The 19,770-nt window shown below is 38.8% G+C and overlaps 1 protein-coding gene across 1 annotated transcript; it reads left to right on the forward strand.

Annotated features, from left to right (window-relative positions):
• Positions 1-5,929: 5,929 nt before the first annotated feature.
• On the forward strand, positions 5,930-7,174 carry LOC107764462 (ferredoxin--nitrite reductase, chloroplastic-like). The gene is made up of 2 exons (XM_016583028.2): positions 5,930-6,032; positions 6,434-7,174. The coding sequence occupies exons 1-2, from the start codon at positions 6,009-6,011 to the stop codon at positions 7,172-7,174; spliced, it is 765 nt and encodes a 254-aa protein (XP_016438514.2). The 5' UTR covers positions 5,930-6,008.
• The last annotated feature ends 12,596 nt before the right edge of the window (positions 7,175-19,770 follow it).

The following is a 19,770-nucleotide window of genomic DNA, read 5'->3' on the forward strand; positions in this document are numbered from 1 at the left end:
CAGTACGAATAAAGTACCGAGTATGTTAGGCAGGAAAGCATAAACAAGAACAGTAATGTAAAGAGAGAGATAGAGGAGATACAACCTGTAACATCTGAGTGCCTCTGGGGGTTACTGATATGAAATGCATAATACATATATATGCATAAACTTATTAAAACATTCGCCTATGTGGGCATCATCATCATCATATCGTACCCGGCCTCAAAGAGGACTCGGTAAAAGCGTACCCGACCATTATAAGGTTCAGTAGAATCGTACCCGGCCATGTGGATCTTGGTAAACCAACTGATCAGTGGTTGCACAATAGGTGCCATACCCGGCCGACTATAGTGCGGCTCGGTAGAGTAAAATAGATACATAATATAATGCATGCTCGACTCATGGAATCACGTTCTAACCCTTTCAGAGTGATGTAAGGTCATTGCACCTTCGATTAACATTATGGACATCCCTACCATCAATATGAACCTTAGTGGGATTTAAGGATCATACACACTTGTTTAGAATAACTTTATAAGGAAAGAACAACATGGACAACCTTAGTTTCTAGGAGTAGATCCGTTATGAATTAGCGTATTCATTTCACTTTAGATCATGCCAAAAGAAAGAAGAAAGTGCCTTAACATACCTTAAACCCGTTGAGTCCTTAATTACTTCCAAGCAACTCTTCAAACAAGTCAACTCAATCTATCATGGTATAAGGAGATTCAAAATCAATGCTGAGCAAAGGCTAAGTCTATAACTTAAGCTAGTAGCTCGTTTACGTAAATTTTAGCAGCATCTCCCTTGTAACAAGGGCCTCCTCCAATACCATATACAAACAACAATGACCAGAGTAATCCATCAATACATAATTATCAATATCAAGACACCATATAACAACAACAAGTCACAACTACATTACGACGAGCGGCAAGCTCCGATTGGAATCCGTATACCCCTTATCAATCCTTATAAACTTCTTACTTCAACATAAAAGTATCATTAACATGATAATTAAGTCATTAATTAATGATTCCATCTATAAACCATATATTTATAACAACGAAAATAATCCACAACATCAACTATCCTCAATTAGCAACTTTATTCACTAGTTCATGTCTTGCCCATCCATTTAACTTAATCAACATCAATATAACCTTAGGCACAAGAAAGATAACAATATACATACCTTATACAGTAACTTCAAGTCAAAATCCAAGTTATATTCAGTTTACAACAACCCTCAATAGCAATACAACACCATAGAAGTGACTTAAGTTAATCCAAGTAATATCTTGTAGTTTATCATCCTAACAACTTAACAAAAATACAAGAAAGATTAAGCACAATTAGTAGGCTGTTATAATCACCTTAGACAGCAGCAACAACTTGGAATTTCATCCAAATACAGCCCACAATAATCCTCAATGACAACACAACCTCAAAGAGGTGTTGTTCTTCACTAGAACTAAGTTTTGATGTTGAAATATGGTGTAATCACTTTGGAATCACTTCAAACCCTTGTGGTATATGTTTAGGAGGGTTAGGAGAAGTTTGGAGACGAATTGTAGTTGAAAAATGAGCAAAAATAGGCGTCCAAATCGTTTATAAATTGAAGTAGGTCAACCACCGCCTAAGTGGGTCCCATTGGGAGCTGCTTGCGCGGTCTCGCAAAAACGCGAATATCTCTCTACTCCAATGTCTTATTGACGAACGGTTTAATGCATTAGAAACTAGACTCATAGATCTTCAATTTGGTAGGTATAACACCCCATGATTCCAAGTATATTTGGAGAAATTCTCAGATACATTTGACCTAAATTTTAGCAAATTTATGAATGTAACTTGTGATGGCCTTTGCCAACTCTTGTTCCACAACTTGCTTGCCTTCAAAATGTAGAAAATGATTATCATTTGACTAAAATAACTCATAGAATAACCTCTTTATCATGTTAAGAACCCCAGTCTTACCCCAAAGTACATGTTATAACATTCGAAACTTGTCGACTTTCGATGAAACTTATTTTCTTCAATTGGTTTAGCCTCTAAGATTTCCAACCCTCTTGGTACTCGTTATTCATGATCTTAAATATTTGTAACCTCCAAGGTAACATGATTAACTTACTTTATTTGCTTCCAAATATAATCTCAATTCTGAGCTTACATCAATGACTTACGACGTACTCTCACGTATGAAAACTTGGGGTGTAACATAAAGTTTCCCTCAAACTCTACCTGCTTAGAAGCACCCTCATTTTGTTTGGTATCTTCTGTTACCTTATTTACCATAGCAGATTCATCAAAGGTAACATCCCTACTGAATATTACTTTCTTTGTCATAGGACATCATAAGCGATATCCTTTGACTCCAGAAGTAATCCCTATAAAAATAGCCTTCTTTACTCTTGGATCCAATTTTGACTCTATCACATAATAATATGCGGTTGAGCCAAACACGTGCAAAAAGTCATAATCTACAGCAGGCTTTCCATATCACTTTTCAAATGGTGACTTGCCATCAATAGCAGCAGATGGTAGACGATTAATAAGGTGGCATGAATATGTAATTTCCTCAGCCTAAAATTCTTCGCCCAAGCCAGCATTGGACAACATACACCGTACCTTCTCCAGCAAGGTCCAGTTCATACATTCTGCCACTCCATTTTGTTGTGATGTATGTTTAACAGTGAAGTGTCAGACGATGCCATCATTTTCACAAACCTTATTAAAATGTTCATTTTTGTATTCACCTCCATTGTCTGTGCGAATACACTTGATCCTCCTGCCTGTTTGATTCTCCACCATCATTTTCCATTTGAGAAAAATTCCCAACACTTCATCTTTGCTCTTCATTGTATACACCCACACTCTTCGAGAAAAATCATCAACAAAGGTTACAAAATAGTGCTTCCTACCCAATGAAGGTGTTTTGGAAGGACCCCAAACATCAGAGTGTACATAATCCAAAATGCCTTAAGTATTATGGATCGTTGTACCAAATTTAACCCTTGTTTGTTTCCCTTTGACACAATTCTCGCAAAACTCCAAGTTGTAAGCCTTTACTCCTTTTAACAATCCTCGATCTGATAGAGTTTTCAAGGATTTTCCTCCAGCATGTCCCAAACGCATGTGCCATAGCTTGGTTGCTTTTGCCTCTTTGTCGTCACTGGATGTCACTGTCGATATCCCAATAACTGTACTACCGCGATAACGGTACATGTTATTGTTCTTCCGATTGGCCTTCATTACCACTAGTGCACCAGAGCATACTCTCATCACTCCATTTTCTGCAATTATTTTGAACCCTTTTGATTCTAGGGCTCCCATAGAGATGAGATTCTTCTTCAAATCCGGTACATATCGAACATCTGTTAATGTTCTGATCATTCCATCATGGTTCCTTAATTGTATTGAACCAATGTCATATGAGGTAAGAAGGCTGTTGTCCGCTGTGTGGATGACTCCATATTGTCCTTCTTAAAAATCTACGAACCAGTCCCTGTTGGGACACATACGATAGCTACAAGCCGAGTTCATCAACCATATGTCTGATGATGTTGATGGCTCTGTTGTAACTAATGAGAAGTCTGAATCATCACAATCAGCTATATTTGAATCCATAATGGCCTTTTCATTGTTATGTTTGGCCTTATTCTTCAACTTCAGACAGTCTTTCTTCTAGTACCCCTTTTCTCGACAAAAGGCACATTCATCTTTGCTGGGTCTAGATCTTGACTTGGATCTTCCTTTCTTTGTCCTCGTTTGATTTTGAGGACGGCCCCTCACAACCAGTGTTTCTCTTTCTCCGCCCTTCTGTTTTTCTCCATTTCTTTGTTCATAGTTGTACAAAGCCAAACAAACTTCTCTGAGAGAAATTTTGTCATTCCCATGGAGTAGAGTAGTTTAAAGGTGCTCGTACTCATCAGGAAGTGACCCCAACAACATCAAGGCCAAGTCACCATCATCAAAAGTTGCATCCATATTTTGCAAATTTGTGACCAACTTATTGAAACTGGTGATATGTTCATTCATCGTGGTACCAGGAATATAGGTGAAGCGAAACAGTCTCTTCTTCATGTATAATTTATTTTGACTGTTTTTCTTCAAAAATTTATCCCCCAGTGCTTTCCATAATTTACTTGCAGAAGTTTCCTTTGTGTATGGATATTTCTGCTCTCTAGCAAGGTAGGATCGAATGGTACCGCAAGCAACACGGTGATAATTCTCCAATCTTCTTCTCCAATAACATCTGGTCTTTTTTCTTCAATGGCAAGATCTAGACCTTGTTGAAAAAGGACATTTAGAACCTCGCCTTGCTACATCCCAAAATGTCCTGACCTGTCAAAAATTTCTACTGAAATTTCGCATTTGACAAAATTCTTGTCATAAGCGAAGATGTCAATGATGACGTATTGTTGACACTTGATGTAGATTCTTCTTGTTTATTGTCTCCCATCTTTGACACAAATATTATTTAATAGCCGATGACAAAAATCAAGATTATTTCCTTTCTGGTGTGGAAGATCAGACTAAGCTGCAACCACAGAGCATACTCAGATAGAACCTTGACTCAATTACCAAGATAAATCTTTTCTGATGTGGAAGATCAGACTATGCTGCAACCACAGAGCATACTTAGACAGTACCTTGGCTCTGATACCAATTGTTGCGAAAGCCAAATGTATATAGTGTGAATGAGTCACAACTACTATACCAAAAATTATGACAGCCACCAAATAATAAATAAGACAATAAAGTAACAATAAAAGGAACACCAGAATTTATGAGATTCGGCCAATTTTGCCTACTTCCTCGGACACAACCAATATTTTATTTCACTCCAAAAATACAAGTGAAATAATACTAAAGAGAGAAGATACAAATGCCTTAAGAAGATAAGAAGGCAAATGAGAGGTGCATTTAAATCCTAAACATTAGGCCTTCTTTTATAGGGAAAAAATCCCAACTAAATATATCACCCACCGATGTGGGACTTTTGACATATTCAACACCTATAACTTCAAGATAGTGGAATTCAATGAATTTTCACAAATATGCATTGTAGCTGACATTATTTCTCAAGTATATTCAGGGGCTGATCTAGTAAGGCCCGAGGGGGTGTTAAGCCACCCGCAAGTGTGTGTGTGTGTGTGTGTGTATATATATATATATATATATATATATATATATATATATATATATATATATATATATATATATATATATATATATATATATATAGAGAGAGAGAGAGAGAGAGAGAGAGAGAGAGAGAGGTTTTTTGTTACATGAATATTATTTCAATCTTACTTTGTTAAATTTTTTTATAAGCAAATATATATTTAGTAAAAATTGAAAAAATTGACAAACATATGATCTATTAAAATAATTTTATGGGAGAATTTTGTTAATAGCACTTGATAGTTACTTTTTTAACCTGACAATAATTTTTGTTGATGTATACTTTCAAGGTTAAACGAATTTGCTACTTAAAATACCTAATTAATGATATGTTCTATTTAATTTTAGATTGTCGAAACACCACTTCAAATTCGAAAACATATAAGAATTTAATAAATCTTGACTTATTAACATGGAAGAACAAAGAAATTGGTGTTTTATTAACACTTGATAAGAAAATGATCATATAACTCATTACTTAAGGTTAATAAAAATGACATAATTCATATTTGACCAGCATCTGTTGTCACTCGTGCCTCTTAACTGATCATCATGCTTTGACCATTTGACCAGTCCTCGTGTCATGCCACGTCACCTTCAATGTAAATTCAGTTTTTTCCCAATACACCCATATCAATGATCTCGCGTACATGCCTGCCACAAAAGATGAGCGATTTGGATTTAACCTGTTTGTGGGTAGGTTCTTCAGCGCAAAAAGATGTGATGAGGCAATTCCTCTTGATGCATGGGTTCCAGCCGATGATGTTGTTCCGGTTTGCAAAGCAATACTAGAAGCTTTCAGAGATCTTGGTTTTAGAGGGAACAGACAGAAATGTAGAATGATGTGGTTAATCGATGAGCTGGTGAGTGATACATTGGTGCATTGACAATTTTCATGCTTATTTAGTCTTATGATTTAACAAATAGCCTCAGCTATGTCTCCTCGCTGTCATTGTATAACTATTTTGACTAAATATTAAGGGCCTTATTTTCAGGTAAAATACATTTTCTGATTTGGTAGTCTTTTATAGCAAGTCCTACTTCATGTAATGGTGGAGACTGAAAGATACATTCTCCTCTAGGTAGATATCTGCTATGTGTCTATTAACAACAACAACAACAATAACAACAACAACATACCCAGCATATTCCCATACGTGGGGTCTGGAGAGGGTTATCTTTACGCATTCTTTACCCCTATCTTGTACAGGTAGAGAAAGTTTTAATTAGCTGGTCTAAGTTGTAACGATTTCAACTAATGCAGGGTGTAGAAGGATTCAGGGCAGAGGTCGAGAAGAGAATGCCTCAGCAACAGCTTGAGAGAGCATCTCCAGAAGACTTGGTTCAGAAACAATGGGAAAGAAGAGATTATCTTGGTGTACATCCGCAGAAACAAGAAGGCTACAACTTTATTGGTCTTCACATTCCAGTGGGTCGTGTTCAAGCAGACGATATGGATGAGCTAGCTCATTTAGCTGATGAGTATGGTTTAGGAGAGATCCCGCTTACTGTGGAACAAAACATTATTATTCCCAACATTGAGAACTCAAAAATTGAGGCACTGCTCAAAGAGCCTGTTCTGAGCACATTTTCACCTGATCCACCTATTCTCATGAAAGGTTTAGTGGCTTGTACTGGTAACCAGTTTTGTGGACAAGCGATAATAATCGAGAGTAAAGCTCGTTCCCTGAAAATAACTGAAGAGGTTCAAAGGCAAGTTTCTTTGACATGGCCAGTGAGGATGCACTGGACAGGCTGCCCGAAAACGTGTGCACAAGTTCAAGTTGCAGACATTGGATTCATGGGATGCCTGACTAGAGATAAGAACGGGAAGACTGTGGAAGGCGCCAATGTTTTCTTAGGAGGCAGAATAGGGAGTGATTCACATTTGGGAGAAGTATATAAAAAGGTTGTTCCATGTGATGATTTGGTACCACTTGTTGTGGACTTACTAGTTAACAACTTTGGTGCAGTTCCACGAGAAAGAGAAGAAACAGAAGATTAATAAAATTCAGAATAGTTCGTGATTTTGCTGTGTTCATAACATGTAATGTATGATAAATCAACGAGAATTATTGCATGCTACATATATTCTTTTGAAGAAAATTGCATTCGTACTCCTCGATTATTAGGTCTCACATTGAACTTCGGCTTTAGGCCACGTATGTGTTTGAGCCGCCCCTGATAAATGATGTACATCTTTCAGTTTTCGTCTCAATGTCCAACAATGGTTGTATCCTTATATTAGAGTTTACCGGTCAGTCCATATGACTTCAAGACAGTGGAATTCAATGAATTTTCACAAATATGCATTGTAGCTGACATTATTTCTCAAGTATACTCAGGGGCTGATCTAGTAAGGCCCGAGGGGGTGTTAAGCCACCCGCAAGATTCGTTCAAAACTCTCTCTCTATATATATATATATATATGTGTGTGTGTGTAAGAAATTGTATATATATTTAAAGCGCTATCCACAGTAACAATTTATACAAAGGTGCCAATGACAAAAGGTAGGAGATTCCACCTTGATTGTGAAGGATTGAACCCAACTGGCAACAATTTCTGAACCTTTTGGCTTGCTACATCACGTTAAGCTTTCTATCATTCTATAAAGGGATGTACATGGACCGGGTTGATTCGGTTTTTATTAAAACCAAACCAAACCAACTATATCGGTTTGGATTGGTTCCATTTTGTTGGGTTTTTCGGGTTTTTTGATACATGAATATTATTTCAATCTTACTTTGTTAAATTTTTTATAAGCAAATATATATTTAGTAAAAATTGAAAAAATTGACAAACATATGATCTATTAAAATAATTTTATGGGAGAATTTTGTTAATAGCACATGATAGTTACTTTTTTAACCTGACAATAATTTTTGTTGATGTATACTTTCAAGGTTAAACGAATTTGCTAATTAAAATACCTAATTAATGATATGTTCTATTTAATTTTAGATTGTCGAAACACCACTTCAAATTCGAAAACATATAAGAATTTAATAAATCTTGACTTATTAACATGGAAGAACAAAGAAATTGGTGTTTTAGTAACACTTGATAAGAAAGTGATCATATAACTTGTCACGACCCAAACTGAAGGGCCATGACTAGCACCCGACCACACTTGCCGAGCACCAACATACATTTCATCTAACCTTCATTATTATCTTTTAAGGCTGACGAGATCAATATAAATGGTAGACCTAGATCATGGACAACCAGCAATAAAATATGATGGCATGCATATACATAGCAGGGGATGACCAGACAATCAAGAAACTACATATAAGGTATGAGCTACCACGCTACTATGAAAGACTATACAACAAAAACTAGCCGACAAGGCATACCAAACTATACATGAGCCGACACCTGTCTATGAGCCTCTAAAAGAACATAAGTGTTGCAACATAGCCGGAACAGGGCCCCGACATACCCATAATGTCTATAACAAAAATTGCATACCAAGACCAAGGCAAGTCCGGAGAAGGGATCTCGCCAATCACCGCTGATCTACTGTGGTGGGGGAGCTGTACCTGCCTGTCTATCAGGACCTGCAGCACGACATGCAGCGTCCACAAATAAAAGGACGTCAGTACGAATAAAGTACTGAGTATGTAAGGCAAGGAACCATAAATACGATCAGTAATGTAAGCAAGGATAGAGAATATACAACCTGTAACATCTTAGTACCTCTGAGGGCTACTTACATGAAATGCATGATACATATGTATAAATACATAAACCTTTAAAGCATTCGCCTCTGTGGGCATCATCATCATCATATCGTACCCGGTCATAATAGGCTCGGTAGAATCGTACCCGGCCACGTGGAGCTCGGTAAAACCCAACTGATCAGTGGTTGCACAATAGGTGCCGTACCCGGCCAACTATAGCGTGGCTCGGTAGAGTAAAATAGATACATATATATAATGCATGCTCGACTCATGGAATCACATTCTAAACCTTTCGGAGTGACGTAAGGTCGGTATCCTCTGTACACGTTATTAGGACTAAGTCTTCACTATGAACCTTATAAGATTCAGGAAGTATGAACAACATTGATAACATAAGAATAAGAGAAGCAACATTAACATCAATCGTTCCATAAGAGGAAAAACAATGTAAGTACTGCTAGCTTCTAAGAGTAGAGTATCTTTGGAAGCTCGTTCATTACATTATGTACAATCGGAGTCGTGCAAAAGAAGGAAAGGGATAGCCTCACATACCTTGTATATACTGCCCCAATCTCAAGCTATGCAATTGTCAAAACTCCTTAGTCTACAATAAGAGAAACGATACTATCGTTATCATTTAAGCGTCATAACTATTATGTATCGACCACAACCTATTTTACGATGAAACGGACAGCACCTCCCCTATATATATGACCTCACACCATTCAAAACAATCACCAAACAGCCCAAACATCATCAATAATAAACATATTGAGCCTCCCGAAATAGTCCACACACAGCCTAATCACTCCATACATACGACGACCACCGTAGTCGTGTCAAACAACCTGGAAATGTTACGAATAACTATCAGCCCATAAACCTACATATATATATATGGTGTTTCTCCACACCCTTCCTCCTCCAAAACTCCACAAGATAGTAGTAAAATATGCAGCCCAACAACAACGCAAAACAGTCCACAAAACAATAACACTACTACCAAACCTTTCGATATATATCTCACAAGTTCTAGCTTCAATGGCTTAGCCGCAACTTGGATAATCTTAAATACATATAGAGTAAGAGGTTCCTTACCTTTATACAGAAAGAACAACTCCAATTTGACCTTAAATTTCCAAGAAATATCCCTCCAATGCTGCCACAACAACAAAAAAATGAAACTAGCGATCAATTAGAGTTTTTCGGCACTAGAATCACTTTAGAAGGCTTGAAATCACCTAGGATTAATATTAAGAACATTAGGGAGTATTTACAGAACATATACCCTTTAAAACAACCTCCCACACGAGTTGGAACGACACAAAAATGAGCAACAACAAGAAGAACAAGAGACTTACTAGCGTCACGGAATTCCCGACACTTGATTTGTGTTGTTTGCCCTTTTTTGGGTCTTGAATCTTGAGAGAACCTTGAGAGGATGTTCCTAGGGTTCTAAGTTCTGAAAATAGTGAAAAGAAATGACTAAAAACGGGTTGTGGTCATCCTATATAAGTCCAAATATCTTAAACCGACTTAGTGGGCCCCATAGAGAGGTGCTTGGCGCAGTCTCGCGAAAACGCGAATATCTCTCTACTCCGAGATCGTATCGATGAACGGTTTAATGCGTTGGAAACTAGACTCATAGATCTTTAATTTGGTGGGTAGATAACCCCGTAATTCCTTGTAAATTATGAGAAAAGATTAGAAATATTTGACCTAATGTTTAAGTAAAATTATGAACCTAAGTTGCGACAACTTTTGTCGACTTTTGTTTCATAACTCGTTTGACTTCAAGACTTATGATACGGATATTATATGATTAAAATACCTTAATAAATGACCTCTTGAGTGTATTAAGCACCGCTAGATTACCTGAAAATACGAGTTACAACATCCTTGATTCGTTTAACTTCTAATATTGGTTAATCACCCTTATACACTCTTGTATCACTTAAGACCAATAGGATTGACTTCTTATCATCTCAAAGATAATTCCTTCTTGGATTTATGTTAACTAATATATGGCATGAACTAACACATGTGGATATGGGTTGTAACACCCTCCCCCTTAGGAACATTCGTCCTCGAATGTAAGGGTTTAGGGGGAGTTTAAATCACCGTGGATTCCAATGGAAATTTCCGATCAATTTTCCCCTATAAAATGGTCACTAGCAAAACTTGCATGTAATTAAGCCCAACATATGGCTTCACAAGGCTACACAAAGCATTATGCGTATTTACATTATCTACATATCACCATTTTGTATTAAGGAGGAGTATTCTTAAATTATTGCTTACCTCATAAAGCCGTTTCTTCTTCCAATGTATCCTGTCTTCCACCAGCATCCTTGTTATCTTCATTCTGGAATAAGTAAGGGTATTTAGACTTCATCTCCTCTTCTGCTTCCCATGTCATTTCTTCCATATTTTTGTTCCTCCACAATACTTTGACGGAAGCTACATCTTTTGTTCTCAGCTTGCGGACTTGCCGATCTAATATCGCCACTGGCACTTCTTCATATGATAGGTCCTCTGTAACTTGTACATCTTTGATAGGGACGACTCGAGAAGGGTCTCCAATACATTTTCTCAACATAGATACATGGAATACCGGGTGGACAAATTCCAATTCGGATGGCAATTCTAACTCATAAGCAACCTGTCCAATCCGTCGAAGAATTTTATACGGCCCGATATACCTTGGACTCAGCTTACCTTTCTTCCCAAAACGCATAATACCCTTCATTGGTGAGATCCTCAGGAAAACCCAATCACCAACCTCAAACTCTAGATCACGACGTCGGACATCAGAATAAGATTTTTGCCTGCTTTGTGCCGTCCTCAATCGCTCCTGTATCACTTTCACCTTCTCAATAGCTTGGTGAATCAAATCTGGCCCATATAATTCTGTTTCACCGACTTCGAACCATCCAACTGGTGATCTACATCTCCTCCCGTATAGTACCTCGTATGGGGCCATTTTAATACTGGAATGGTAGCTATTGTTATAGGCGAATTCTATGAGTGGAAGATGATCATCCCAATTCCCCTTAAAATCTAGAACACATGCTCGTAGCATATCTTCCAGTGTCTGAATGGTACGTTCAGCCTGTCCGTCAGTCTGCGGATGAAATGCAGTGCTGAGATTTACTTGTGTGCCTAAACCCTTCTGGAAAGACCTCCAAAAGTTAGCCGTAAATTGAGCTCCTCGGTCTGATATAATAGATATGGGCACACCATGAAGCCTAACAATCTCCTTGATATACAACTTCGCATAATCTTCAGCCGTTTAAGTTGTCTTCACTGGCAGAAAATGGGCACATTTTGTAAGTCGATCAATTATCACCCAGATGGAGTCAAACTTATGATAAGAGCGAGGTAATCCAATAATGAAGTCCATATTAATCACCTCCCACTTCCAGATCGGAATCTCTATATTTTGAAGCAATCCACCGGGTTTCTGATGTTCTATCTTTACTTGTTGACAATTGGGACACTGGGCCACAAATTCTGCAATAGACTTCTTCATATTATCCCACCAATACTGCTCCTTGACATCATGATACATCTTTGTCGAGCCGGGATGGATGGAATATCGGGATTGATGAATCTCATTCATAATCTTCTCTCGCAACCCTGCCACATTAGGCACACATAATCGGCTCTGGTATCTCAGTGCCCCATCTTTTCCGATCCCAAAAGCCATACTTTTACACTGTTGAATGCTTTCTCTTAATCGTACTAAGATAGGATCTTCATATTGTCGTGCTTTTACCTCGGCTACCAAAGATGATTCTGATGTATTCTGTACAGTAACACCTCCGTCATCAGAGTCTAACAATCTGATTCTCATATTGGCTAGCTGATGAAGCTCTTTAATCAACCCCCATCTACCCGCCTCAATATGTACTAAGCTTCCCATTGATTTACGGCTGAGAGCATCTGCCACAACATTGGCTTTACCGGGATGATACAATATCTCGACGTCGTAGTCTTTCAATAATTCAAGCCACCTACGCTGCCTCAAATTCAACTCTTTCTGCTTGAAGATGTATTGTAAACTCTTGTGATCTGTGTAGATGTCAACATGGACGCCGTATAAGTAGTGCCGCCATATCTTCAAAGCATATATTACTGCAGCCAATTCCAAATCATGGGTTGGATAATTCTTTTCATGCTTCTTCAATTGTCTTGATGAATAAGCAATCACATTCCCACGCTGCATCAATACGCACCCCAAACCTATACCTGAGGCATCACAATATACCACATAATCTTCTGTTCCTTCAGGAAGAGTGAGCACTGGTGCAGATGTCAATCGATTCTTCAGCTCCTGAAAACTACGTTCACAAGTGTCAGACCACTGGAATTTGGTAGCTTTTTGTGTTAACTTAGTCAATGGTGATGATATAGAGGAAAATCCTTCTACAAACCGCCTATAATATCCTGCTAGTCCTAGGAAGCTGCGGACTTCTGATGGTGTTGTAGGTCTCGGCCAATTCTTTACTGCATCGATCTTTTGAGTGTCGACACTAATACCCTCATCAGATATCACATGGCCAAGGAATGCTACTGAGTTCAGCCAGAATTCACATTTGGAGAGCTTAGCATATAACTTACAATCCTGAAGCGTCTGTAATACTATCCGCAAGTGGCCCGCGTGTTCCGCCTCCGAACGAGAATACACTAGAATGTCATCAATGAATACAATCACGAACACATCAAGATAGGGCCTGAATATAGTATTCATGAGATCCATAAAAGCTGCTGGGGCATTTGTTAGCCCGAACGACATCACCAAGAACTCAAAGTGCTCATATCTTGTCCGGAAGGCCGTCTTTGGAATATCTTTCTCCCTAACCCTTACCTGATGATACCCTGAACGTAAATCAATCTTGGAGAAATACTTGGCACCCTGGAGTTGGTCAAACAGGTCATCAATTCTTGGAAGTGGATACTTGTTCTTTATAGTAGACTTATTCAACTGTCGATAGTCGATACACATCCGTAACGACCCGTCTTTCTTCCGCACGAATAGGACTGGTGCACCCCAAGGTGAAGTGCTAGGCCTAATAAAGCCCTTATCCAGCAAGTCCTTCAACTGCACCTTTAACTCTCGCAACTCTGCCGGGGCCATTCTATATGGAGGAATAGAGATCGGTTGAGTGTCAGGTAACACATCAATGCTAAACTCAATCTCCCTTTCAGGAGGAAGGCCTGGGAGTTCATCTGGGAATTCGTTGACCACAGGGATTGATTGTAAAGTAGGCGGTTTCGCCTCCACATCCCTAACGAGAACGAGATGATAAATGTAACCTTTTGAGATCATTTTCCTTGCCTTAAGATATGAAATAAACCTACCTTTCGGTGTAGCAATGTTCCCTTTCCATTCAATGACGGGTTCACCCGGAAATTGGAACCTAACCATCTTCGTACGACAGTCAACATTTGCATAGCATGAGGCCAACCAGTCCATTCCCATTATCACATCAAAATCAACCATTTCTAACTCAAATAAATTTGCCGAGGTTTGACGACTACAAATCATCACAGTGCAACCTCTATATACCTTTCTAGCAATCACAGAATCTCCTATCGGAGTAGATACCGCGAGGGGTTTACTTATCAATTCAGGTTCAATGCCAAACTTATTAGCCACAAAGGGTGTAACATATGATAATGTAGATCCCGGATCAATCAACGCATATACATCATAAGAAAACACAGATATAATACCTGTAACAACATCTGGAGACGACTCGAGATCCTGTCGACCTACTAGAGCATAGGTTCGATTTTGAGCACCACTCGAACTCAGCACTGCACCTCTACCCCTACCACGACCTGTCGACTGCTGAAAACCCCGTGCTGGAGGTCGAACTGATGAGGAAGAACCAGACACAGATCCAGTCGGCTGAGCCATACCATCACCTCCTCTATTAGGACAATCCCGCATCATATGGCCAGGCTGCCCGCACGAATAGCATGCATCAGAACCTCGACGACACAGTCCAAAGTGGGCCTTGCCGCACTGATCACAATGTGGTGTTGGGGGTCTCATCTGACTAGTATCCCTGTGATGTTGCGAGCCAGATGCCCGCGAACTCTGACCTGGACCAGAATAGGATCGATCATATCGAGGCCTCTGAAACTGTGGAGGAGCACTAGCTACAGGTGGCGCCGAACTCCTCGAAAACTGTGGCCTGATGCGGCCTCTGAAGTCATCAGAATACCCTGCAAATCTCGCCCTCTTATGCTGGCCTCTATCATGCTCCCTAACTGCCCTCTGCTGGCGCTTACGATCCTCTAGGGTCTGGGCATAAGCTTGAATACGGTAAATATCCATGCCCTCCACCAAGGAGGCTGTCGTACACTCATTTATCAGATGTGGTCCCAACCCATTCACGAACATATGCACCCTATCACTCATCTCGGCCACCATATGGGGAGCATACCTTGCCAAAGAATCAAACTGCATACTGTACTCTCGTACACTCATATTACCTTGTCTAAGGTTCAAGAACTTATCAGCTCTAGCTCGTCGTATCTCAACTGGCAAGTAGTGACGAAGAAAGGCCTCAGAAAATTCCTTCCACACAGCTGGAGGAGGGTTCGGACCCCTGGATCTCTCCCAACTATCATACCAGAGAACCGCTAAATCCCGTAGCCGATAAGAAGCCAACTCTACTGTCTCTGTATCACTAACATGCATAACACAAAGTGTACGATGAACCTGGTCAATAAACGTCTGTGGGTCCTCCTTGGGGTCTGATCCGGTAAACACTGGAGGGTCTAAATTAATAAAATCACGAACTCTTGTACTAACTGGTTTCTCAGCAGCACCTGTATTCTGCCTCTGAGCCTGAGCAGCTACCAAGCTAGTCAATAACTGCAAAGCACTCCGCATATCCTGGTCTGGAGTGTCAGACGAAGGAACTGGAGGCGCTGGGTGCCTTCTAATATCCTCTGGAGGAGATGGAGTAGATGAGGTATGAGAGGGCATCTCACTTTGAGCCTCACTTTGTCCTGCTCTGACTTGGGGCACCTGACTGGTACCCTCTCCCGCTGCTATATCAAGCAGCCTACTAATCGTTTGCTTCCTAGTCGAAGGCATCACTGAAAAAAAACAAGGTGAATATTAGAGACAAACACTTACGACTCAACTCTACGCACGATCTAGATTCAGGAAGAAGGTAACAACCCTAGATGTCATGTAGCCTCCTGATTATAAATGTGGCGCGCTACACATCCATAATCAAGACTCTACTAGACACGGCTCATAGACAACCCCTAGGACAGACTTGCTCTGATACCAAGTTTGTCACGACCCAAACTGAAGGGCCATGACTAGCACCCGACCACACTTGCCGAGCACCAACATACATTTCATCTAACCTTCATTATTATCTTTTAAGGTTGACGAGATCAATATAAATGGTAGACCTAGATCATGGACAACCAGCAATAAAATATGATGGCATGCATATACATAGCAGGGGATGACCAGACAATCAAGAAACTACATATAAGGTATGAGCTACCACGCTACTATGAAAGACTATACAACAAAAACTAGCCGATAAGGCATACCAAACTATACATGAGCCGACACCTGTCTATGAGCCTCTAAAAGAACATAAGTGTTGCAACATAGCCGGAACAGGGCCCCGACATACCCATAATGTCTATAACAAAAATTGCATACCAAGACCAAGGCAAGTCCGGAGAAGGGATCTCGCCAATCACCGCTGATCTACTGTGGTGGGGGAGTTGTACCTGCCTGTCTATCAGGACCTGCAGCACGACATGCAGCGTCCACAAATAAAAGGACGTCAGTACGAATAAAGTACTGAGTATGTAAGGCAAGGAACCATAAATACGATCAGTAATGTAAGCAAGGATAGAGAATATACAACCTGTAACATCTTAGTACCTCTGAGGGCTACTTACATGAAATGCATGATACATATGTATAAATACATAAACCTTTAAAGCATTCGCCTCTGTGGGCATCATCATCATCATATCGTACCCGGCCATAATAGGCTCGGTAGAATCGTACCCGGCCACGTGGAGCTCGGTAAAACCCAACTGATCAGTGGTTGCACAATAGGTGCCGTACCCGGCCAACTATAGCGTGGCTCGGTAGAGTAAAATAGATACATATATATAATGCATGCTCGACTCATGGAATCACATTCTAAACCTTTCGGAGTGACGTAAGGTCGGTATCCTCTGTACACGTTATTAGGACTAAGTCTTCACTATGAACCTTATAAGATTCAGGAAGTATGAACAACATTGATAACATAAGAATAAGAGAAGCAACATTAACATCAATCGTTCCATAAGAGGAAAAACAATGTAAGTACTGCTAGCTTCTAAGAGTAGAGTATCTTTGGAAGCTCGTTCATTACATTATGTACAATCGGAGTCGTGCAAAAGAAGGAAAGGGATAGCCTCACATACCTTGTATATACTGCCCCAATCTCAAGCTATGCAATTGTCAAAACTCCTTAGTCTACAATAAGAGAAACGATACTATCGTTATCATTTAAGCGTCATAACTATTATGTATCGACCACAACCTATTTTACGATGAAACGGACAGCACCTCCCCTATATATATGACCTCACACCATTCAAAACAATCACCAAACAGCCCAAACATCATCAATAATAAACATATTGAGCCTCCCGAAATAGTCCACACACAGCCTAATCACTCCATACATACGACGACCACCGTAGTCGTGTCAAACAACCTGGAAATGTTACGAATAACTATCAGCCCATAAACCTACATATATATATATGGTGTTTCTCCACACCCTTCCTCCTCCAAAACTCCACAAGATAGTAGTAAAATATGCAGCCCAACAACAACGCAAAACAGTCCACAAAACAATAACACTACTACCAAACCTTTCGATATATATCTCACAAGTTCTAGCTTCAATGGCTTAGCCGCAACTTGGATAATCTTAAATACATATAGAGTAAGAGGTTCCTTACCTTTATACAGAAAGAACAACTCCAATTTGACCTTAAATTTCCAAGAAATATCCCTCCAATGCTGCCACAACAACAAAAAAATGAAACTAGCGATCAATTAGTGTTTTTCGGCACTAGAATCACTTTAGAAGGCTTGAAATCACCTAGGATTAATATTAAGAACATTAAGGAGTATTTACAGAACATATACCCTTTAAAACAACCTCCCACACGAGTTGGAACGACACAAAAATGAGCAACAACAAGAAGAACAAGAGACTTACTAGCGCCACGGAATTCCCGACACTTGATTTGTGTTGTTTGCCCTTTTTTGGGTCTTGAATCTTGAGAGAACCTTGAGAGGATGTTCCTAGGGTTCTAAGTTCTGAAAATAGTGAAAAGAAATGACTAAAAACGGGTTGTGGTCATCCTATATAAGTCCAAATATCTTAAACTGACTTAGTGGGCCCCATAGAGAGGTGCTTGGCGCAGTCTCGCGAAAACGCGAATATCTCTCTACTCCGAGATCGTATCGATGAACGGTTTAATGCGTTGGAAACTAGACTCATAGATCTTTAATTTGGTGGGTAGATAACCTCGTAATTCCTTGTAAATTATGAGAAAAGATTAGAAACATTTGACCTAATGTTTAAGTAAAATTATGAACCTAAGTTGCGACAACTTTTGTCGACTTTTGTTTCATAACTCGTTTGACTTCAAGACTTATGATACGGATATTATATGATTAAAATACCTTAATAAATGACCTCTTGAGTGTATTAAGCACCGCTAGATTACCTGAAAATACGAGTTACAACATCCTTGATTCGTTTAACTTCTAATATTGGTTAATCACCCTTATACACTCTTGTATCACTTAAGACCAATAGGATTGACTTCTTATCATCTCAAAGATAATTCCTTCTTGGATTTATGTTAACTAATATATGGCATGAACTAACACATGTGGATATGGGTTGTAACATAACTCATTACTTAAGGTTAATAAAAATGACATACTTCATATTCTAGTACTAAATATTACATCCCATAAGAGAATCCTAAATATTTCTAGAATTTTTGTAAAGAAAATTCTATATAAAGTCTTAAAATTATATATTTATATGTCGATTTGGTTACGTTCGGGGCTTTTTACTCATACCAAACCAAATCAAACCAAACCCAGTCGGGTTTTTTAATCGATTTGGTTTGACTTTTCGGTTTGGTGTTGTTTTCCGGCTCGGTTTGTACACTCCTAATTCTATATATTCCGTTCTCATTTTTCTTCTTATGTAATTTTTGTTAACTATCTTACTTTATTTGTTAACTTTTGACTTTCTTTTTGTGTCTAAGTATTTGCCTTTTTCTTACAAAGTTAAAATAATATTTTCTTTGCAAATCTTCGCTCTATAATAAATATAGTACTATATATCTTCATTTAATTGATTTATATTATATACCAAAAAAACAAGTAATCCGAACCGAAGTCTAAAGTTGCTTAAACCAACAAAATAGTTGTAGCACCCGGAAGCTCAAAATCCTAGATCCAACTCTTAATATACTACATACTGGGACTAGCTTTATAAAATTAAAATTGTCGATAAAAGAACAATGTTTCTTATAGTAATTAATTACTACTGTAATAACTACCAAATTAGTTTTTGTCAAAGAACATTGTACTAGATCTAAATATGTTGTTCCTTCAGAAAGCAACTAGAGTTTTCGAGGAAAATATAATCTAGGCTTTGCATATAACTACATATACTTGTATAAGGTTTGAAACTCAAGTTTTCTTTAACTTATGATTAAATCTGAATTACACAATTCCTACATGTACCATGTCTAGCATTTCTTAGCTATGTTATTGAAGCCACCTATGTAACAAATCAAATTATTATCTATTGAGTAAAAAAAAGATAC

Source organism: Nicotiana tabacum, chromosome 7 (assembly GCF_000715075.1).
Source record: "Nicotiana tabacum cultivar K326 chromosome 7, ASM71507v2, whole genome shotgun sequence".
NCBI lineage: Eukaryota > Viridiplantae > Streptophyta > Magnoliopsida > Solanales > Solanaceae > Nicotiana > Nicotiana tabacum.

Coding starts and splice junctions, on each gene's coding strand:
- LOC107764462 (XM_016583028.2), top strand. CDS start 6,009: ATGATGTGGTTAATCGATGAGCTG. Junction 6,033..6,433: donor TGTGGTTAATCGATGAGCTG/GTGAGTGATACA, acceptor CAACTAATGCAG/GGTGTAGAAGGATTCAGGGC.